The following is a 24,123-nucleotide window of genomic DNA, read 5'->3' as shown; positions in this document are numbered from 1 at the left end:
TTAAAGAATTAGAACTTTATAACGGTCAGCGCAGAGAACCGGCGATCCATATATCAACAGCTGTTAAATGTTGACGAATGTTAAATAAGTAGAAAATGTAGTGGACCAAAAATAATTACAATAAAAATAATTTTGTAAAATAAAAAAAATAAAAAAGAATGTTAAAATGTTTAAAGTAAAAAATTAAATAAAAACACACTGCCTTTGCAAGTCGTTAGTATTTACGAGTACGACTATGCTCGTCATCGTTTATATTAATAACTTTATGCTCGTGTATGTGTTTATTGAGCTTTTTATCTTGTCTGCATCTTTCTCGCTCTGTTACCCCTTCTGTATTTCTATATGATGTACTGTGTAATAAAAATAATTGGCTACTTGACACTTTTTGGGAAAGTGTTTTAATGAATTAGTATATGTATTATATATGCCTTTCATTGATCACTTTTTCGAAAAAAGGGCTATTCATTAATAAAAATCGAACTTTCTTTACGGTGAACGGAACGTCGCGTTAAATCAGGCGGTCAAGTGTCATTTTGTGGCGGAACGTCATTACACTGTAAACAAACAACGATTAGAAGAAAATTGAGAGTTATTTAGCTATTATAACTAAAATTTAAATAAATGACAAGTTATAAGACGTGTGCAGTGACGATGTGTACAAGGACGATTGTAACAAATTTGCTTATACAAGTTCCTAAACCCAAATCTCATAAACGTTAAAGAACTTGCAGATTCTTATATGTTTAAATCCTCTGTTTGCAAGCAATGACATTTTATACTATCTATGTAAGAGAAGTATTTTTGAAAAAAGGAATAAATTTAGTAACTCTCGAGTAATTCGTCAATTCCAAATCATTGGAACGGGACGTAATCAAAACAATACAGCAAGTGAAAGTATTCATATATTTAATATATTATATAGATGTCTATGATAAGAATAGAATTATAAGACGTCTATGAGAATTCTATTTTAAGGGCCCATTCTGTAATTAATAGGACACAATTAAAATATTTCATGACGGTGTTATTATTGATGGTGCATGTGCACTGATTAAGTTACAGGAATGTATAATTAAAAATACATGATTTGCTAATATTAGTATTTTATTAACCGATTTCTTTGTTTATTTGGTTTATATGGTTCTATTAGTGAGTACACACAGTAGAACTTTTGTATATATTTATCATATGTTACAGTTACAATAATTACTACAGATCACCTAAGCTAAATTTTTGTGCTGCTTGCGTGTTTGCTTTTCTTCATTACTAAAATTATTTTCCGTAACAAATGGATATATATTTTTATCACTGTCATTTTCAGAATTAAATTGCAATGCAATAATACGAACTGTATGGTCACTTTTCTTCCTTCATCTTGTTGGGTAGGTTACGCAAGTAAAGAAGTACTATTTCCCGTGTACTTTACTTTATGTATTTCAGACTGGTGCCCACTTTCGAAACTTTTGGCTCCTAACTTCTTCTAGGCAGGACAGTCATCACATTTTCATTTTCATTGATGTACCTTATGTTCAGGACAACTTTTACTTTTCATGAAACACAAACTTGCCTTCCTCTTAAACTGCACATATAACGTTGTCACTATACGATTGTCGGGAAGATCTGTAAATATAAATATAACCAATTAATAACCTTAAAACAGTTCACATAAGAATATAAGTATATTTAAAAAAATCTTAATAATTACTTGAAGACAACCTTTCTTCTGTCTGAAGTTAGTTAAGAAATGTTTTAATTGTCCGATATGATTATATGTAAATATAAAGAACGTTTTACTTACGTTGTTTATTTGATATTTCCATAGGTTATCTCACGGAAGTTTTAATATCCATTTTGATTTATTGCACTGCATATATGGATCTTCTTTAAGCAGGTTCACGCTATCAGCTTTAATATAGTATGGCTTCATTTCGGTTCACAACATAAATTCAACCAACTCTAACAACAAACGATTTAATTATTATTTGTCTTGTTTGGTTTCGATGTAGTGACGTCACATGACATTTGAGGCAGCACTGTCGCCGTTTTGGGATTTAAAATCCACAGATAAAAAATCGAAAATTTCTTTTTAAAAATTAAAATACTTAGAACGTATTAAAAAATAAACGAAATACTGCATAATTTATGTTTACTTATAAGCTATCATATCCAACATATTTCATATTTTATTGTTATAACTGTCAAGTACCCAATTTCATTAGCATTAACGAAAGGCCTTAATCGTCTTCGAAATAAATATCATTATTTTATGATTTTTTCCGACTATGATTATAATACGCCCACCTTTATTTATTTTATTTAAACGTATTGTAATAATGATCATTTTTTATCTGAATTTGGCCATAGACTGATTGCCAACGAACGGTAGAGGCCAGAGTATTATCTATGTACATAGCATTTCTTTTATTGACAGACTTGCGGTAAACTGTGAGAAATTTGCGAAAATATTATTCAGTTATATTTATATTGTTAATGTTAATCAGATATTTATAAATGATATGTTGGAAGATCTCATAACTTGCGTTATTTGCATTCCCGTGTAATGCACTAAAATAGTAGACTGCTAAGTGAACTTTTTAGGAATAAGAGGTGAATGAAAGTAGTAAAATGGCCAGCGAAGACGTGATAGAATTGGGATCCTCTGAGGATGAGGCAGAGCCACCGCCGAAGAAGGTACGCATCATGGTAGGCATCAATATATAATATGGCGTTGCTGGGCTGTGCTATTGTCGCTGAAATTAGAAGCATATGGGTATACTAGCTATATGGGTTGGTGGCAAATTAGACTGGGATGTTTTTAAACCGCGTCCCGACAATATCATAACTGGAATCTAATAAAAAAATGATGTTTTCTAAACTGATATTCATTATATTACAATGTATATACAAAAACGAGTTATTAACATTAAAATCTTGAAAAAAATCATAACTAATAATTTTCAAAATAATGTGCGTAATAAATTCGTAACTTAAATGTCTTTTTCATCAAAAGATGTACTTGTGAACGTCATCACCACCATTCATGTTTTAGATCAGAATGGTTACTCAATTTCATTCTGTGGAATATAATATCAATCTGAACTGACAGCATAAATACCCTTAAAAACTTGCCACCAGTGATCAGCAGACACTGAAGTCTTATAGAGTACTTTGTCATGCTTTTAAAACATGTTTTAAATATACATAATCATTTTTTACAGAAAAAACCAGCACTGAATGCAATGGTTCATTTTCCAAATAAAGTACCTGGTTTGGTGATAAAACAGACAAAACCTGTTATACCTCCGTTGCAAAAAGTATTGGCTGGTGGTGCTATAACAATCACAAATATTAAATCAGGGAAGGTGTCTCCACAGGTACACAAAGTGAAGCCAAATGGTAGTAGACCTTTGCAGAAATTTCCACAGAAGCACTTGCCCAAGACGACTACATTGAGACCTTTATATAGGCCAATACAGATACAAAATAACTTATCAATAAATCCAATGAGCTTTATAAAAGGCCACCAACCGGTAAGAAACCCAGGTCCGAAGTTAAACTTACCTCCAGGCATTACAGTGAAGAGAACGGCTGATCAGAAGGCTTTGCCGGGTGCCTCCTTGAGTAGGCAGAACATTAGGAAAAAGCCACCTGAAAAAATTATAACAACTGTGGAACTTGATGATGAAGCAGAACCTATACCATCTGGAACTAGTCCTCAGTGGTACTTAAGGCCTGAGGAGCAAACTGAGCAAAAGGATGATGAGAAAAAAGCAAATGATAAAGAGGATAAACAGGATAGTCCTGTGGAAACAGAAAATACTATGGAATTGGAAAATAATAAAGAGCCTGACACAAGTAAGTTCATAGAAATCACTATTGATGATAGCCCTATCAAACCTGTTCAAACAAAGAGAGCTCGTGAAGTGGGTTTTGAGATACCCATTACTATAGATGACAGCCCTGTGAAGGCCGCTACTAAAGAACCCAATGTATCTGAGAATGATAGTGATAAACAAAGTATCTCAATGCCTCAGAGTAAGAAGAAGCTAGATTACCCACAGGAAGATGGAGATAGTGCTCCCATGGAAACCCAACATGTAATAGAAATTGACTTGGAAAAGTCTATATGCTCTCAAGATGTCTCAGATAAGGCAGTGGATGAAAAAACTGAAGTAGCTGAAAACAAAAATAAAGAAAAAATACAAGAACCAGAAGCTACAACAATAAAAAGGGCGCAAACAGTACATTTGACACAAGAAGTGAGAAAGGATGATAAATCAAATGAGCCAACACCGGATACTGATAATAGTGAATTCCATCCAGTCTATAGAAGCTTTATCAATCTCTGTTTCCAGTTAGAAAATTCAGACGATATGAGAAAAATTGTTGAGAAAAAAATAAAAACGTATTATAGGCAATGTCCAAAAGAGTATGTAGAATCTGAGGAATTTATTGATATGGTCTCGGGTAAGATTTTCGCGATGAAGGCAGGTCCTGATAAAATGTATTTGTATATAAAAGATATTGTGGATGAATTAAATTTGCAAAGGAAAACAGCGAAGGCGGGAGAAGTTTTAAATAAAGAAAATAAAGAAAAAGGTGAAGATTTTTAGTAGTTATTTCATTCATATTTCAGAGTTGGAAAAGGTTAAAATTCCATGTACATAACAATACCTTAATTCGCAAATAAACCAACTCCACTTTTTGTCAAAATGATTTTTTTTATTTATTTTGATTTCGTTAACGCCATTTACTATCAAAATAAATAAAAAAAACATACTTTTGACAAAAAGTGGAGTTGGCTGGTTTGCGAATTAAGGTATTGATATGAGCTCTATGTTCTTAAGATCTCCATACTTTAATATAGTGTTTAATAATAACATACATAATTTTACAAAATAAAATGACCTAGTAAAATATATGTTAAGGTTATGTGTATACATTTATTCATATTTGTGTAGGTGTTACATTGAAATCTCAATAATAATTCAGTTTCGTTTACTTTATTTATTAAAGGTGTAATAATATTCTTAGCAATGTTTAGCATTTATCAGTCATAAAACAACACAGATGATAATAGCTTATGACAAATGTAGGTTTCAAAGTTGCTTAGAAATATTTAGACTACTAGCCTAGTCATACTATCTAAATAATTCTATATAAAAGAGGCTTTTTGACTGTTGCAATTGTCCAATCAATTCTTACTTGATCAGATAATTGTTATTGCACACATTATTTTATTATTTGTCAACTCAAATATGATGAATAAAACAACTTTATTTATATTTACATGTGTGTTATGTTAACACAAAAATATTTTTGAGTTAATAAATGCTCTATTTTATATTTTTACTTTGATTTGTTTTTTTAAGTATTAAGATAGGTTTACATTCAATAAACTGTTTATAATAGAAGGATGACTTTAACAAAAACCTAGTTAACAATAAAAATATAACTTGTTATTAAATTATGATTTTAGTGATGAGGATGAACTGTGATATTTTTTAATAATCTGTCTATTCACTGCTGTAATGGGCTTGCCATCAACAAACTAGACGGCCTAATTATTGTAGTTTTTTTATTTGTGGATATATCATAATGATAGATAATGTAATGTATGATAAGATACAGTTTGACACAAGAATAAAAACTTTGTTATGGTGGATAATTCTACAAAATAAAAATTCGTTTAGTTAACAGAAATGAATTATAATTTACAGGTACAAAGTACTTTGGTGCTGATGATGCAGAATATGACAGTAAGCGACGGAGGCAGATCAGAAAATTGGAGAAAACTATTAAAAAGCTTCATAGAGCGGTACAGAAACTTGAGGAACAAGAAGTTGAGTTTGAAGATGAGGAGGATTCTGTTTATTTGTTGACTGAGAGGTAAATATTATTTTGTAACGTTTTTGCTTAAGTAGAATTGATTGTTTTCATGCAGTTCCATTACTGTGACACAATTTTTGTTTAGACTTTAGACACATCTGTGTATTTATGTGTACCTGTATGAATTATTTGATAAAGCACATTTTATTGATTGATTGATAAGATTCTGGTTGCATTCCGTTGGAGATCTCAGAGTACTTCATGTAGAGTCGAGGATGGCCACTGGCAATTAATTGTCTATTATAATGGTAGAATGTCCATATGGTTTTGGACATATTTTATGAGACAGTGATATTAAAAAAACGATAGATTTTAATAGTTTAGTTACTTTAATTCCTACAGTATATTTAAAACATTAAATACTCAGACATACCAACAGCTTTACCGTTATAATTTATGCACCACATTTAGCATAAAAATAATTGTTATACTGTTCTATTTTTAGGTATAAAGAAAGGTTGATTCGAGTGCATGCAAAGTTTTGCCAGTTGACAAACACGAAAATGCCATCAGAGCCTCGTATTCAGATAGAAGCGCGGCCAGGTCGACCGATCGGACCGGCAAAACGACTTGAGAAATGGGTGAACAGGAAAGTGCCAATCGGAACGCCCCTGCCCTTCCCTGATTTTCATGATGTACTGCGGTGTGTTCGGGACGCCAATGACGAAGACAGATTAGGCTGGAATGAAGCTGATATAATGGAAGAAGGTACTTCGATAGTTCTATTGAATATCTTGTAGTTTTAAAATGTTATTGGTTAAGGGGATCGTTGAGCCATTGGGTGCTTAGTACCCACCATTCTGCTTTTATACAGATTGTAGGCTAATCGCTTGCTTGCTAGTCAGTAACCATAGTCATTGTACTGCACCTATTTTATTGAAACTATTTTGTTTTAGCGCGTGATTTGTTTACAAGATGTGGTAAAAAATTACAAAGACGTCGACAAGAGAATGAATGGAGGATCGCCGTATCTCGAATATCAAACGACGTGTCCACATTAGATCCTGCTGAAGCTAGCGACGATTTGAAGAAGAGGCTAGAAGAAAACAAGACCCTTGCATCTAAAAAGGAAACAGAACTCCTGAATAAGTAAGTGGGAAATATTTTTCCTGACAGCAATAAAATTGAAGAAGTAGCCATTGGGTAGAATAGGATATGAAATGTTCCATGGAGCCTATATTTTTTTGTTAATTTATGAGCTTCTTTCATCACTTAGATTGTTGTTCATTTACAGGTATGCAGATAAACAAAATCAATTGAAGTTAGTAGCTGAAGAAATTGGAGACAAAGAAGCAGATGAATCGCCAGTGGAAAGTGAAGATGATGAAGCAAACGACGACAGCAATTCCTTAGAAGATAAGCAGAAGCGAAAAGAACGGTTAAGAAGACTTTTACACGAAAAAACTAAGAAAATGTCGGCAGAAAAAGAAAATATTTCAGCTAACGAGCCAAAAGTTGATAATAAAGAAGCTGAAGTTAAAGAAGCAGTGGAAACAAGTACTGAAAAAACGGAAGGTAAGCTTAGCACTATTCCTGAAAAAATCGAAAATGACAAAAAGGAGGAAGAAATTCAAGAAGTAATAAAAGACACAGAATCCGAAGTGGTTAATGATGATACGATTAAAAGTATTACAGAAGAAGCTACACCTAGTACTGATGAGAAGCAAGAAAAGAGTATTGATGATGAAACATTTGATGTTGATTCTGATATAGATGAGTTGCATCTTTTACAGAAACTTTACTCTGAAAATGAGATTAATTCTTCTCATGATTCAGATTCTGACACTCCTATAGCTATTTCAGACACATTAGATTCAGATAGTGACACAGGAAATAATAAAAAACAACAGGATTTTGACATTATCAGTATTGAAAATTCTAGTTATTCTGAATCCGAAATGACTAAGGAAGAGCGTTCGAAAGAGGCAGAGTCGGAGAGTGCGAAGGAGAAAAGAATTGACGGCTTGCTTCTTCAGAATGCTGAAATAGAGCTTCCTTCTATGCCAAAGAATAAAGTTATTGATTATGATGAAAACATTCTCCTGGCTTCATCAGATGAAGAAAAAGATAATACGGATACACATTTAGAAACCTTAGAAGTTAATAATAGTACAATTTTAAGCACAGCCACAATACTAAATGAAGATAGTGAAACCAATAATGCTGAAATAATTCTTGATGAAGAAATGTCAGAAGAAAACAATATGGAAGTTGATCAAGTTATTACAGATAATGAAGAACAAATTTCTGAACCACATGAAGTGATAACTGATGACAACTCTGTTATAGAAGATGACGGTAAAAATGATGATAAAAATGAACAAGACGATTTAGATAATGATGAAAATTTTGAAATAGATAAATCCATGAGCACTGATATTGTGCATAAAAATGAAGATATTCAAGATAATGATAGTACAAGTCAAGATGTGATCATAAGCGATGTCAGAGGCTCAGAACAAAATCATAGGCAAAATGATGAAGATATTACTTGCGAAACTGATGATAACAATTGTAATGACAGCAGCTGTGCAGGAATTAATATTATAAATGTTGAGAGTATAACAGCGACGAAAGAAGATATTTCTGAGAGCGGTAAAACCTTTCAAACGAATAATCCATTGCAAGAGGATGATGTTTTACATGAAACCCATGTTAGTAATACGAAGACTGTTTTAGACGAAAGAGATTTAAGCGAACGTGAAGTGACAGACGATGTTAATATGGAAGTTGATGGAATTGAAGCAACAGATTCTATGAAACAAAAAATGATAGTAAGTGATACTGTTAAAGTTAGTGGCAAATGCGTATAGAAGATTACGGTGTGTAAGGTTAACTTGCATATGACTGATAATATATAGACCTTGAAGTAATTAAACCGTGCAAAAGTTCAAAATATATTGGACTTTAATCTAAGTAACTATTAAACTAAATAAGCACTAGCTTACATTGATTAATATCAGACCATAATCAAACATTAATTATAATTTGGCAGTTGTTTTGAATTAAAAGATGTGTTTATTTATTGCTGATATTTAAGTAATAACAAGTTAATTGGTCGCCTTAATTTATATTTTTCTTTTGGTGAATTCATTTTTAGGTAGATATAAGTTTAATGCAATATAATTTAAAATATTTTTAAATTGTATTGAAATTGAATATCATTTAAAATAATAAAATCTAGCAGACTGAATTTTTTCTGTTGATCAAACCTGATTAAAATTAAAGATGATTTCTGAGTTATTTCTATAATGTTAAATATTAAAATATGCCGTATAAAATAATAGAAATTTTGTTTACATAACATTGTGTTGTAATATAGAAATATTTTTGAAAAGACAGCTTGACATTGTAAATTAGTTTTGATTTGTGGGCTTAGAGATACACTGATATTGATCACTCGTGCTTTATTTACTTAAAATGGTAAAAAGGTAAAAGGTGAACAAAATGCGTTTTGTACATCACAATCTCGCGTCAATCTCTGTATAGTCTGCGCCAAACTGCTAGTCCGCTCTTAAGTTGTTGCGAGCAGGTGTAGTCATACAATTTGCTGTGGCGTCGCGATTCATTTCTATATTCAAAGCGCTCTAGCAGTTTTACGCGGACTTTAATAAAGATATATGTTTACGCACGTTGTTACTCGTTATGTGGTCAGCTGGTGACTTAAGACTAAGATTTATGAAGAACTTTGTCTTGAAAGTGGTAGAAATTTTGTGTTTCGATACTGCCATCATTGGTGTAAAGTTACTGTATTTTGGTTTGGGTTGTAAGCGCAAATATATTTATATGAGACTTCTTCACTTACTTTTTACTTGCAGTGAAATATCTTTCAAGGGATTTAAGTAGGACTCCTGTCACATTTGGTTACAGATGTTGGCGGGCGGCATCACGTAAAATTAATATTAGGTGGTTGGGATATCTGTATTCAACATCCGTAAGGTACTGATTTCAGTTTAGAAACAGATGCGTTGCAACGCTTGTAAACTAAGTTGGAACGTCTTTTATAAGTGTCTCTCTTTTATGACATCCTTAGTAGAACACAGTAGCGCTTAACACTGATATTATAAGATTGAAATAGGTGCGTCGTTGGCGCCTGTGGAGTCTACCACCTACATTTATTTGTTGACTAGTTGCATGGCTGTATGGCGGGTGACATGTGCGTGTGTGCCGTAAATTACAAACAATATATTCTATAGAAACACATTTTAAATAGCTTGTACAGCAATTAATTTAACGTGTTTATGTTTTTGCAAATCTCATTAGCATCTCGAAGTTTATAAGTACGTAATTGTAAATGTCTTCAATATTAATATTGCGATAGTTCAGTTAACTTTATAGTTAATGTTTTATATTGATATGTTAGAAATATTCAATAAATGCGTCGACGTATGATCTGGTTAGACGAGTTTGTTTATTTTTGAAATACAGTATCCCAATTACATTTCACCTAAAACATTTAAATGACTATATACTGATAGTATTTTGTACACTACTCATTTCTAATGAATACTCTATTCTCTTCCAAACTATTTTTGTATATTTTCGTACCAACAATAGTCTAGTAATTTCAGATAAAAATAGAAATTTTGTCTTTTGCTTGAATTTTTAAATTTAAGTTGATTGTTAAGTATTACAGAATTATTAAGCTTCTTACTGAATTGTTAAGATCAATATTTTTTTTACAAATAATAAAATAACATGCTATTACTGTATTTCATTGACTTTAATATTACTTTAATAAAATGAATATGTGCAAGGTTTTGTTAAATTCTTAGATTATAAAAAAATAGTTTATAGTCGTCACAACATTTATTTACAATATTTACATAAGTCCATATCTAACGTTAAGTACATAATTGTAGACTAATCTGTTCTACGCAAAGCAGATAGGGCCGGCTTCGAAGGCGAATTGGTGGTGTGCATCTATGAATGATGCAGGCTGGAAATCTGTTATAGGCAGCCGTTCAGCGCGGGACGTTTTGATCTCGAGTATTATTTCACCGAACCCTTCCTGTGAACATATTTAACAACAAGTTAATAAAGATGTTGAAGTAAAAGTGAATATTTTGTTAGGGGATAAAATCAAGAGAATACAGCTACACAACTAAAAGAATTGAAATAAAAAAAAGCTAAACATCCAAGCTTTCGGTAAATATTAATTCTTGTAACTTTGTGTAGACTGTAGGTACATCTCCAAAGAAATATCATTCACATACTTCGACCAACAATTGTTGATGGAAGTTCACATCGTAACGTATGGCCTGGCCTATATGCATGTAAAATCGCAGGTAAAACAACTCTTTCTCTTTTACTTACAATTTTTTTTATAAAGTTACTATCATTTTATTTATTACAAAATACAATAAAAATGAATGAATGAATTACCTCACACGTATCTTTTAAGATTTGGGGTTCTTTAAATTCGACGGAATTCGTTCCGAACAGTTTGATATTATTCGTTCTAATTAACTCTGGAGGGATATCAGACCTGTAAAAATTTAATTTTCTTGTTAAAAAAAGTTTTTTTTTTGAATACTTTACATAGGTATTGATGGCTACTTATTGTAAACAATATACAAACCTTTGAGGAGCTTTTGTATTCACGCATTTGTACGTAAAGTTTTGCCTTGCGCCATTCGATAGTAGCCGTAAGAACCGGAGTTGTATACTGCCAGCGCCGTCAGCGTCGTAAGACATCTAAAAAATATATTTTTAGTTTCATTCTTTATTTTTAATAATCAAGTTTCGTTATATAGGCCAGCATAGATTATGGCCAGCATAGATCATGCTGACCAGATATATATTAACTGGTAAGGAAACCAAATCAAAAGAAAATAATGTATTACGATACCCGATAGCCGTTGTCATTTTGTGAAAACTTTTGGACATTCGAGTCTGTTTCATAAACCATCATGGGGTCCATGTTATCAGGGTAGATGCAGGTATTGTAGCCACTACAATACACTCGAAAGGGTCGTCCAATTCCACCTCTGGCGTCAATCCAGTAGTGTCCTGAAAATAATACGAACATGGTATTGATTAAAACTATTCTGTTATTGATGCCTATAGAAATTTAATGAAAAAATAAGGATTTGAGTAATGAAAAAATACGAACTTGTACTTGTACTTATTCATATAGGTAACTGAAATATTTTCTTATAAAGCTGGGATATTGACAAATAGAATCGTACTACAATATAACAAAATAGTCGTGGTACCTAATTAGACACCCTTTTCATGATAGGTACTTCTTCACTGTCATATTTATATTATGTACCCATATGTTACGTTAGCGAAATTTTTTTTTTCGTTTTTTTAACACCCAGATGGTGTATTTAATTTATTTTGCTTATCGTGTCAATAATGTCCTAAAGATTTGCATTTAGATTTAATTTAAAAAGGAAATCGATTTACTAACCGTCAGTTAAATTAACGTGTGATGTTCGAAGATCACGGCACGACAGAGCAGGGTTAGCTCGTGTACCCCACGGCCGCTTCGAGACTTCCAGCGCAGTGCGAGCAGCTATGACACCCGTCATGATATCACGCGCCCACTCTATTTCTTCATCTGTGTTTTATAATTGGTGTTATAATAATATTTTTTATCGTTAGAGGCACTACAGTTTATTCTTTAGACTATAACAATCTCGGAAAGAGATTTTGGTAGCAGAAGAAAGCAGTACTTTAAAAAATTGGTAGAACTCACTACGCAGTTAGGCTAATGAGATCATCATAATAATTATACTAGTATGTTTAATTTTCTGAGTAGCAATTTATTTTAAGAAACTTACCTTCTTCAAGGTTATCTTCAGTGGCTATTTCCATTGAACTAATGTCTATGCTTCGTCTTCGTCTGCTTGATGCGAATAGCTCTGCAGGAAGTTGAGGTGCTGGTGCTGGTGGGCCAGGCGGGCCAGGGACACCTTGAGGTCCTGGGAGCCCTGGTCTACCTTCTGGCCCACTCATACCTTTAGGTCCTAGTGGGCCTTCCGGCCCTGGTAAACCAATCGGTCCTGTGTCTCCTTTGGGTCCAGGTGGACCGATCGGGCCCTGAATTAAGTAATACGCATTTTTGTATTAAATACATATTTCTGTATTAGGTATATAATTAGAAATAAAACTTTTTATGATAACACTACGTGATAATATGTTTCTATAAGGTCCATTTTATGTAATAACTTACCAAGTCACCCTTAGGTCCTACTGGTCCAGGGGATCCAGTCAGCCCTTGTTTTCCTATCTCGCCTTGCTCTCCTTTCAGACCCATTGGTCCTGTTTTACCAATATGTCCTTTAGGACCTCTACTTCCTTTCTCACCTCGTGGTCCGACTGCTCCTGAAGGTCCTGGTTTTCCAGGTGGGCCTGATGGACCCATTATCCCAGGACTTCCCACGTCACCCTATAATGTTACAAATATATATTTTCAATAAATATAAATTAAATATATTCAGATAATGTTTGGATGGTCTTCCTAAAAAGTTCACTTCAGATGTTGGTAGTCCTGAGGAACGTCACTTCCCTTGAATACCTTAGTTAGTCCTTTTATATCTGATCGAGTGATCACAATAATAAGCAAAAACATAGAAAGGTCAGAAGTGTCACTGCCGCTCGGTGCGTATTTTAAGATTGTTTAAGTAAGAAAACTTATTTAACTTCATATTATAATATTTTATTGGTAAATAACTAACATTTGGTCCCGGTAGTCCTCTCAGTCCACGTTGGCCTTCTACTCCTTGTGCACCCGGAGGTCCAACAGGGCCTATTTCACCTTGAACACCTTTAGGACCCGTATCACCCTTTTCTCCTGGAATTCCTGGATTGCCTTGAGCTCCTGCTGGACCATCCATTCCCTATAATGATTACGTATAAGTTTAGAATACATTAGTAGGTACTAAATAGGTACATATGTGTTAATGTTTCGTTTAGGTTATATCGACTGAAATGAATTATAAGTAGACATGAATGGAATTACAGCGTTTAAAAATGTTTTTTTTGGGGTACTTTTAATAACTTTTTCTAATTTAAATAAGACATAATAGCTATTCATATCAATGGTTTATTTATGTGTGTTGAGCATATATTTAGATCTAATACTCACAGGGCTACCTGGTAGTCCCGTTTCACCTGGCTTTCCTGTAAGGCCTATTGGTCCAGGTGGACCTGGTGGACCAGAACTACCTTCAGGTCCGTCAGGTCCTGGTTCACCTTTTATCCCTTGAGGCCCCGGTTCGCCTCTATCTCCAGGGAAGCCAGGTGATCCAGCATCTCCTTTTTGTCCTTCTGGTCCTGGAAGACCTTTAGATCCTGGCTCTCCTTGTAATCCCGGAGGCCCATCTTCTCCTTTTGGTCCTACAGGACCTCTTGGGCCCTGTGGAAATTGTAAAATAAAAATATAGTGTATAACAGCAATAACTGCGAAAATTGAATCACGTTTTAATATGTTGTTTGCCATTTGTAATCTTACCAATTTTCCTTCTGGTCCTTGCGATCCTGGTGGACCTGGCGCGCCGGGACTGCCAATCTCACCGTGTTGTCCCTCCGGTCCTCTTGCACCAGGCTCTCCCTGTATACCTTTAGGTCCTCTTCGCCCAGGTGGCCCGGTTTGTCCGGCAGGTCCAGATAGACCTAATAATATTTAAGTTCAGTTCTTATTGGTTATTTTAAAAAAAATTACAATCCTTGTTACAGATAACTCAATCATAGTGTTGAAGAAACAAATCAGTATAAGTACTAAAAGTTAATGGAGGAATCGTGTTAAAAACTGACCTGGAGGTCCATAATCGCCTTTGTCGCCTTTTGTCCCTGTATCACCCTTAGGACCTTCTGGACCTGATTTTCCTGCTGGTCCCACAGGACCTCGCACACCATCGGCACCTGGTAGCCCAGGTGGTCCAGGATCTCCCGGAGGACCTTTCTCTCCTGGCAAGCCAACGGGTCCAAATTCGCCTCTAAGTCCTTGGATACCAGGTGATCCTGGGGGGCCCTATAAAATTGCAGAGGACTCTTCACTATTTAAAAATTACTCTTGACTCACATAAATATACTCAAAATTAAATAGAACCGTGCAGGTAGTATATACTCGTAATAAGTGTAACTCAATAACGATTGATATTGGTCTATGTACAATATCTAAAAGGCTTACCGGTTCACCAGCCGATCCCTTAAACCCTTTCTCTCCGGGTGGGCCAGCTTCACCTTTGTCACCGTCTTCTCCTGGCGGACCAACTGGTCCTGGGGCGCCAGATATTCCTCGCGGTCCAGGCAGACCATCACGTCCAGTGGGACCTTTTGTAATAATATAGTTGAAATACTTTTTTTATTTATGATAATCGACATTGATAATATTAATTTATTTTAGTTATTAAGGCTACATATCTTTAGGTGAGAATCAAGATAAAATGTCGAAAAAGGTATCTTTAGGTCCATAATGGCGTTCAACTAGAAGTTACTTAGTTCTCCACATTTTAGATTATACGTAAGTTCTGATTAAATATTAGAGGCAACTTTACCAATCGGTCCTGGTTCTCCAACTTCTCCTTTCTGTCCACCCGGTCCAGGTGATCCTCTCGGTCCTTCCCGACCCATTGGTCCAGGTGGACCTTCATGCCCAGCTTCCCCTTGTTCTCCTTTATCGCCTCTCATACCGGGATGCCCGAGTGGCCCCATATCTCCTTTAGAACCCGGTGCACCCTAAAAGATTTACAATGAAAAAATATTATCATGTATTTCTCTTGCATAACGATTATAATTTCGTTGATTCATGCAGGGGTTTTGCATTATACACATGAAATATTATTTTTTTATTAACTCATTTGAAATAGTTTTCGTGTTTATCGCATACCGGTGTTCCTGGTAATCCTTGGTCTCCGTTATTGCCGGGTGGTCCAGGGGGTCCTACTGGTCCCGGTTTTCCTTCAGGCCCGGGTGGTCCCGGTGGTCCCTCCTTGCCCATCTCTCCAGGCGTGCCCATCTCGCCGGGAGTTCCCGGTATGCCTGACGACCCTTGTGGGCCTGGAGGCCCGGGCTCGCCGTTCGATCCTTGAGGACCTGTTAGGCCAGGTGGCCCTGCTAAGCCGGATGCGCCCGTTTCTCCCTAGAAAAACATATATAAATATTCAAATGACTTATAAAATGACTGATAAATTAATAAGATCATTTTATTAAATACATTTTATATAAGTATTTAAAATTAAGATTGCATTTGTGTCGATTTGATTTTGAGTTTTAAGGTAGAAGTTGAAATGTGAACAATATTTAATTATGCAATAATAATAGATATTACATACCGTGGGTCCACGTTCCCCCGGAGGACCAGGTAAGCCAGGCTTTCCGTCTGCGCCTGGAGGCCCTAAAGCTCCCGTGAATCCTCTAGGTCCTTCTAATCCCTGAGGTCCTCGTTCTCCAATAGGTCCAGGTGGACCAGGTTGTCCTGTATCACCTTTAGGCCCAGATGGCCCGTCGGAACCTCGCCTGCCTCGAGGTCCTCTGTAACCCTAAAATATATTATAACCCTATAATATATTTTAGTTCATATCACTGTATGATTATTAACTGGCATTTAACCATCTAATTTATGTAAGCTCTTTAAGTATTTGAACAAGAAATTTATGAAAAATAATTGTTAGAGTGTTACCCTTGGTCCAATTTCTCCTCTATCCCCAGGAATTCCCACCAATCCCTGCAAAATAACATATTAAATATTTTAAACATGTAAATATTTAATGATATATAATATAATAGATAAAGTTTAATACCATCATGCCCTTAGCGCCTCGTCTGCCTCTTCTACCTGATGCACCTTTATCCCCTTTTTCACCTTGGCTTCCTGGGTATCCAGGCGGTCCCTGTGGCCCTGTTGCGCCCTTTTCGCCTGAGGGACCTATTGATCCTGTCTCGCCTCTTGGGCCTTCTACACCCTAGAATTTTATATATATATTTTAAAATCAATTAAAATTTGTTAGTATTAAACAAGTTAATAAAAAGGTCAGGGTTAAGGTACCTTTAGTCCTTCTGGACCTTCTACTCCTGGTGGACCAACTTCTCCTGAAAGTCCTCGTTCTCCTTTTGAGCCCATTTCTCCTTTCTCGCCTTCTAAACCTGTTAAAATAAACAAAAAAATAAAATAACAATTAAAGGTTTAGGTAGATTAATCTCTTTTCAGTTTATTTGGACTTAAAGAACTTATTGTTTACCTCTTATTCCCTTGTCCCCTTTATCTCCTGGAAAACCTCGAGGTCCATCATCACCCTTCAGTCCACGGGTTCCTGGGAATCCCAACATTCCCTAAAAATGGGAATGACGCGTTAATTACGTAATTTTAATTATGTATTAAATAAACTTTAACAATTGATATTCGTGTTTATGTGTAATGTTCGTTACCTGTGGTCCTTGCGGTCCTACTTCCCCTGGCGAACCCTGTTGTCCGGGGTTTCCTGGGGTTCCTGGTGAACCTTCTGGTCCTGGAAGCCCTGATATGCCAGGCTTGCCTTGAGGACCCTGATTTCAAAATACGAAAAGGTATTATAAAAAAATTTTTAATGGGCTTATAGGTAATTCAATTGATTTGTATCGCATAAAATCGTAACTGCATTTCCTATGTTACCTGTATCCCTGGAGCTCCAATTGGACCTTGTGGTCCTGGGGAACCAGGAGGACCCGTCGGTCCCGATTGACCTGGTGTTCCCGGAGGGCCAGGTTGTCCCGATGCTCCTTTCATGCCTTGTGGTCCTTCATTTCCAGGTATTCCAGGATAACCAATTAATCCAGGAAACCCTCTAGGCCCCATAAAACCTCTGGGCCCCTAAAAATAATATATTTTTATAGTGGGTAAAACATAAACATATAACGAAAACATTTATTATTGATAATGAAGATTGAAGCAAAATATACTTATGATACCTAATTTTGATATATTTTACCATTTCTCCTAACATTCCCGGTGGTCCAGAAGGCCCATCATCTCCATGTGGTCCATCCTGTCCTGGCGCACCTGCTTCGCCCTGTAGCCCAGGGATGCCCCTTTCTCCTTTATCTCCAGGCATGCCACTTAGTCCAGGGTGACCCGGTTCGCCTTTGGCTCCCATTGGTCCTGTTGATCCTCGCTCCCCGTCTCTACCAGCATGTCCACGTCTGCCTATCCTGCCCGGTTGACCTTGGAATCCTCTGGGACCTGGTGGACCCTGTTGATTTAACAATTCATTTTAATTTGGCAGTGATTTTTCTCTTATGTGTTCTACCACATGTGTTTTGTAAGCAATTTTTTGTACGAGTTTTAAGTGGAAGTGAGCAGTGTGGCAACAATATTAAAATGGGAAGGGCTTTAGGTTAACAACCCATTAGTGAATAATCCACAGTGACAGTGTTTATTTATTTCCTTGTACATATAAAATTACCGGTTCGCCTTGATCTCCTTGTTCTCCCTTTACTCCTTCGGGCCCGACTTCGCCTTCGGGTCCCGGTGGTCCTGAGAGTCCCATAGGTCCTTCTGCACCTCTCATTGCAGCCTAAATGTAACAAACAGTTGATGCATTAACTGACATTATTTATTTTGAATAGTTTATTATATTTCGCTGTCTATTTGAAATTAATAATATTACAAACCATGTGCTGCTGTAACATCTGTCGTAGCGCTTCTGACTGAACGTCTGGTCCCTTGTCATTACTGGATTGTTGTAGCTGCAACATAAGGATGTAATCATTAGTTTTACAATTGACTCTCCTTACTAACTTCGGCTTCAGTTACTAACATTACGGTTAGGTTGTTGCGGTGTGATTGCTGCGTGTTTTTGCCTTATATCAAGGGTAGGTATGTCGTCGTTATTGAAATGATGATATGATCTGGAGGACATTATTAACATTAGATATTCGTACTTGTCTTAGGGTCAGCTAAGCGTCTGCGATTGGTTTTCGCCATCAAGTAGAATTATGTTACTATCGGTACATATCTCTGTAAGCTGTAATAATAAGCTGGATGTGTTGTTCATCAGCTTACAATTTAAGTAACACAAAAAGCATTCTAAAATATATTTGGTAATATGTCACGTAATAGAGCAATGATCGACAGACTTACCGGTACAACAAAAACGTGGCCAGGTGGACCTGCAAATCCCTGTTGACCTTCCGCACCTGGCTTGCCAGCCTCTCCCTTGGGTCCTCTAGGTCCGGGTGGGCCTGGTGGACCTGGGTACCCGCGAGGACCTAAATAGGTGCCAGAACTTCCGTAGTCGTAATAATTATCTGTCGGATCATAAGCTCGTGATGCGTTTCCCTTGAAAAAAAATGTTTATTTATTTTGTAATAGGTAGATGAAAATAATACATCCTGAAATTATGGGTATTACCTTATTTCGATAGATAATTTGGTAAACACAGAATGGCAAGGGATTGGTCTAATCTATGTATATAATATTAATGCTGTATCGTTTTTAGTCTTAATTCCAAGTATCGTGAAGACACATGTCGTTGTTTTCGTATTTCAAAGCAGATTTTAGAATATATCGCGATACGTGCAGTGAATTGCAGGAGTGGAAATAATAAGAAGGTGATTAGGTCATATAAATGCGTAAGGGTTAATTTCGATCACCGTACAAACCTAGTCTACTTATAATAAGTAAATTGCATTTGTTAAACTACATTTGAAATACACAGGGAAGAATCCCTATTCATTTCATTCCCTAATTAAATTTAAAATATCTGATATGACATTTAAAGTCTATACTTATAATAAATCTGTAGAGAGGTCAATTCTGTACATGAAATATATTTCCAAAATAACAAAATAAATAATAATAATCAGGGGTTGATTATGGATACTGATGCCGAAAATGCAATCAGTAAATTTTTTGCCTGTTTGCCTGTCTGTCTGTATAACCGTTATAGAAAAAAAAAACTACTCGACGGATTTTAACGAAACTTGGTACAATTAGTTTTTATACTCCTGAGCTGGTTATAGTATACTTTTCATCACGCTACAATCAATAGGAGCAGAGCAGTGAAGGGAAATGTTGGGAAAACGGGAGAAGTTATATCTGATAAAACAGGTATCAAGAACACAGAAGGAAGTATTGAATGAAAGTTTATAAACGTTTAATAAATTGAATTTTACATACTTGGAAATAATCCGGGGGATGTGTCAGCCAATCAGTATCCTCTGTCGTAGTCATCGGTGTGTACGGAGTATCCGTGGTGATAAACCCTGTTATATCTAAATCTTGATTATTTTCGCGCTGTGACTGAAATAGAAAAAGAAATGTTTAAAGAATAGTAGCCACTCACCATCAACTCGTATGCTACTCCTATATTATAAAAAGTAGTAAGTAAGTAAATAAATAAGTAAGTACGTAAAGTTACCATTTACTTTAGGAAGAGGAAACTGTGGGTCATATGTATTACACCTGTCACCTGTTATTGACTTACCCTCGGAGTGGTCACTTCGATCACAGGAGGTAGCGTCGGTCCAATATTCAGCGTCGAGGATATGATGCCGTCTGAATTCGTAAAGCTCCCAAAGATACTGTTTTCATCTAAAAAATAATTATTTTTCTTAAATGGATACTTTTATTAAATGCGGTGCCTTCTCAATGAATGGTTTGTGTGTTAAAGAAAGACTAATATAGGTGGTATTTTGAAATTAGCATGCATGTTTACAGTGTAGCTTTAAGTAAGTATACGTGTATGTATATGTACGTGCTTACCAGAATCAGTGGATACTGTTAATGGCGTCGTGACTCCAAAGGACTCCGGTGCCTGCCAAGATGGTCTGACAGTTGAAAGATCTCTGCTGGCAACCTCCCATAAGTTACTAGAGCGGTTCCTTTCGTCAAAAAATGAATTTCTGCCATAATTTTCGTAATTTAGATCGTAATTTATTAGATCTTGTTTTTCTGAAGGTTGATCAATTTCAGCGTTATTTTCAGTGTGTATTAATACAGGTCTTTGTGTTCCTAATTCTGGTAAGTAGCTATAAGCACCCAATCCCGCGCAGTCCGGCGCGATGGTAACACACATATCGTATGCAAGGTCTGGCCTATTAGCGAATTGGAGCAACTCTATATCTCCCTGCAATGAAATCGTATTGTAAGTACTAGGTCACAGTTTAGTTAACTAATAAGGCCAAAGACTGTCGTTGATTAGCCTTCAATGATACGATTACCGTGGAAGCTTATTAATATCGGTATTCTCGGAATCATAATGAATCCAATTTGTTTTATTAATAATATTATTTATGGGTATATTTAGGATCAAACTGTCTCGACAGGGAAGGTAGTAAAATTTTAAAATAAATTTATAACGTTTTAAAATAAATTTTAAACGTTTTTGAAGAAGTAATGTAATATATTTTTTGAAAAAAAAAAAACTTTTGTAACAATAACCTTGATGTAGTAAATCTTCAATATTTTTACTACTATAAGGTCTATTGGTTACCTTTTTTTGTTACCTATAATTTGTCTTTTAAGTACTGTAGCAGTGTTGTTTAGGAGAGATGGATATCGAGAGAATCACTGTATAATTGTGTACCTATTGGTTGTAATTATTCTTAAGTCTTGGCTGATATTAAATCTATTTATTGTAGATACAATACTGTATCACAGTAATTATTTGTTATATAACACATACCTCATAGTACTGGTCCGGGGTAACCTGAGTGCCAACGACCAAAGCTCCGGCAAGGTTGAAAGTACTACCAGGTTGGCGTTTCAATGGTAATGTTTCCTTCTCCTCGCAATCCACGAATAGAGTAGCTGAATCCCCCTTGATGCTTAGTGCAAGCCGGTGCCATCTAAAAGTTATTAAATATGTACCCACGTGGACTTTCCTCTATGTATAAATATTTAATATAAATATTTTAAGATAAAAAGTAAATAAGTTTTATCGCGGCCCCTTGGGCATCAGCTAGTTACTAGTTAAACAGATAGGAGAGAAGGGTTTTTATTTTCAAGTATCTACCAGGTATATAGGCGTATAGACTTAAATAAAACAATATTTCGAGCAAAAAGCAGTACTTGTGCTACGGTGGAAAGGTATGGATGCCGGTTAACTATCATATGAGGCGATTATCTTAGTTTTCAGGTTTAAAACCCCTGTTCTATATGGTGTTATTTACAGATATTCCAGGGGAGCAGAAACCACTAACCAATATAACCAATACAATAGGTTGACTTCAATTTTATAATTTTATTATAATTTGAAATAGCAATCACGTTTTTAGGGAAAAAAGTTATCTCACTTTTCATCAGCAACATTGACTCGGTAAGTGAGTAGTTCGTTGTCGGGCGGGTCTCCCCGGGTGTCCTCGTAGTAGAGCTCTATCAGCTCTCCCACCACTAGTTGCAGCTGTTCGTCCCCGGCATCCGAGTATAGCACGAACAACGGGTTCTGATCCGTGCCTGTTGGATAAAAAATGTCATGTAATCTACTTTAATTTAGTACTGTATCTTCTTAAATATTTAAAAATGATGACCTGATGATTACGCCTACGTCGCTGCCCACTCCGTTGTTATTCTGAGAGGATTTCAGGGTCGAGTATAGTGACAGTAATGGGGTTATGACGAAAAATGATATTAGGTACCTGACAATCGAAACACAGCTAAGATTGAGAAGTCCTCGGGGAAGGTGTTGAAGAACATCCCGGCAGCCAGTTGGTGAAGCGTGGCGTTCTCGTTGAGGGCCAGAGCGGAGTAGTCTGCGACGCGGGCCGCTGGCCCCTGGCACCGCCCCGGCACTCTCGTGACACCCTCCGGGAACACCCCATCGTGCACCACCGATAGGACGTCGAACACGTCTACGGTATCTACATAAAGAAAGACCGAAGAGATATACTTAAAAAAACATTAGAAAGATAAAGTCATTATGAGAATATTGTTAGCTTGAACGTACGTCGTATAAAATATTAACAAATTATACATTTGTTATTTTATATATTTAAATTAAAATATTGTGTAAGTGTAATCTCATACACCGAAATAATTAAAAATAAATTATTTGTATTTTAATGTTTTATTATTTTTAAATAACGCAATGTATAAGTACTAAATTATTAAAAGTTTAAATATAAAAAGCAAGTATGTACTTAGTATTATGATTACTTATACATCAACACATTTTTTATATATTAGGTACAGTATATTTTACACTAATATTTATTCAGCTAAGCCGATACAACTCGCAAAAGTATTTCATATCCAAAACGTGTACATTTACAAAACATATGCGTCGGCATGCGTACGTAAAAACGAAAATAAACGTATTTAAATTGAATAAACAAAATATACTCACCATCCCCTTTTCCCCCGACGAGTACGCAAAACAATAAAAGTAGAGATCGCCCTCTCATCTGTAGAGCCATTGCGGCCCGAATAAATATGTTGGAAGGATTATATTTATAGGAGGTCCCATCCCGGAGCATAAAAGGCGTTGGGTACTAAATGTGAAAGCACTCAGTACCCTCCCGACTCCGACATGCTCCTCCGAGATGGTGACCAGCACTGAGCATTCGCGGTGACCACTTTAACATATTACTTCTGTATAAGCAGTTAGAACGTCTTGCAATGGTGTCAAAACAATAAGGATCAATTACTAGTCAGGGGTCCATAACACTCAACATGATAACTCAAAAAAAAATGAGTTATCATTTATGTTTTTGCGTATTCGTATGCGTAAACGTTAACTTCATAAGGTACTACTATAAAATCATAAAAAGTTATAATAATTTTCCATAAAATAATTAACATTTTCAATTTATTTATGTAAAATACTGTAGTATTATACTTAGTACGTAATTTAACATTTTACTCAATTTACTAAATTTGTGTACTAGTGACAATCGCTGCATTACAGTAAATTATATTTGAAAATCGTTTTGGAAATCAAATCGGTAGTCATTACTGTTTAAAAATAGAGTTTATGTCAGGTTCAAATGAATTACTTATTCTAAAAACTATTTTATCAGCTCGGACAATCCCTTAGGTTTTGATGTAGATAAATAAAAATACGTTATCGTACATTATATAACGAATTTTCAAAACTGCGGTTTTAACTTTATTTTTAAAGAACAAAATTGAATTAGTTTGAGAAACCAGTGAAAAAATGGAACGTTAACATTTTGAGGACCTTTTCAATAAAGGGGTAGTTCATCGACTTTCCAGTCGGTTTCTACAAAATAGATTGCGGTTAGAGCCGAACAAACTGAAGGATGAATTGTTTCTTAAGTTGTTTATATTTAGAAAGGTTGTCGACG

At 35.5% G+C, this 24,123-nt stretch overlaps 2 protein-coding genes across 3 annotated transcripts; one reads left to right on the top strand and one right to left on the bottom strand.

Moving 5' to 3' along the window:
• The first annotated feature begins 2,421 nt into the window (after positions 1-2,421).
• LOC140746836 (uncharacterized) lies at positions 2,422-10,291 on the top strand. 2 transcript variants are annotated; one of them, XM_073078923.1, is made up of 6 exons: positions 2,422-2,703; positions 3,219-4,599; positions 5,721-5,889; positions 6,335-6,597; positions 6,786-6,978; positions 7,124-10,291. In XM_073078923.1, the coding sequence occupies exons 1-6, from the start codon at positions 2,626-2,628 to the stop codon at positions 8,700-8,702; spliced, it is 3,663 nt and encodes a 1,220-aa protein (XP_072935024.1). In that variant the 5' UTR covers positions 2,422-2,625; the 3' UTR covers positions 8,703-10,291. The 2 variants fall into 2 exon arrangements, with proteins under 2 accessions (XP_072935024.1, XP_072935025.1); XM_073078924.1 differs by having other exon boundaries at positions 2,423-2,691.
• A 394-nt stretch (positions 10,292-10,685) lies between these two features.
• On the bottom strand, positions 10,686-23,358 carry LOC140746835 (uncharacterized). Its single transcript, XM_073078922.1, has 32 exons — positions 23,163-23,358; positions 22,456-22,677; positions 22,114-22,273; positions 21,504-21,666; positions 20,582-20,945; positions 20,304-20,410; positions 19,997-20,119; positions 18,959-19,156; positions 18,490-18,564; positions 18,282-18,392; positions 17,808-18,068; positions 17,492-17,689; positions 17,269-17,385; positions 17,082-17,172; positions 16,889-16,986; positions 16,644-16,805; positions 16,523-16,567; positions 16,176-16,382; positions 15,731-15,982; positions 15,399-15,579; positions 15,032-15,174; positions 14,656-14,872; positions 14,354-14,514; positions 13,988-14,257; positions 13,578-13,739; positions 13,073-13,288; positions 12,681-12,939; positions 12,308-12,457; positions 11,741-11,901; positions 11,471-11,586; positions 11,275-11,377; positions 10,686-10,900 (listed from the first exon to the last, which is right to left on the bottom strand). The coding sequence occupies exons 1-32, from the start codon at positions 23,290-23,292 to the stop codon at positions 10,763-10,765; spliced, it is 5,361 nt and encodes a 1,786-aa protein (XP_072935023.1). The 5' UTR covers positions 23,293-23,358; the 3' UTR covers positions 10,686-10,762.
• Between the last annotated feature and the right edge of the window lie 765 nt (positions 23,359-24,123).

This window comes from Epargyreus clarus, unplaced genomic scaffold, assembly GCF_041222505.1.
Source record: "Epargyreus clarus isolate Ecla_fem2 unplaced genomic scaffold, WU_Ecla_fem_2.2 ptg000014l, whole genome shotgun sequence".
Taxonomy (NCBI): Eukaryota; Metazoa; Arthropoda; class Insecta; order Lepidoptera; family Hesperiidae; genus Epargyreus; species Epargyreus clarus.
The sequence above is the reverse complement of the archived record's forward strand: the minus strand, read 5'-3'. Positions and strand labels throughout refer to the sequence as shown.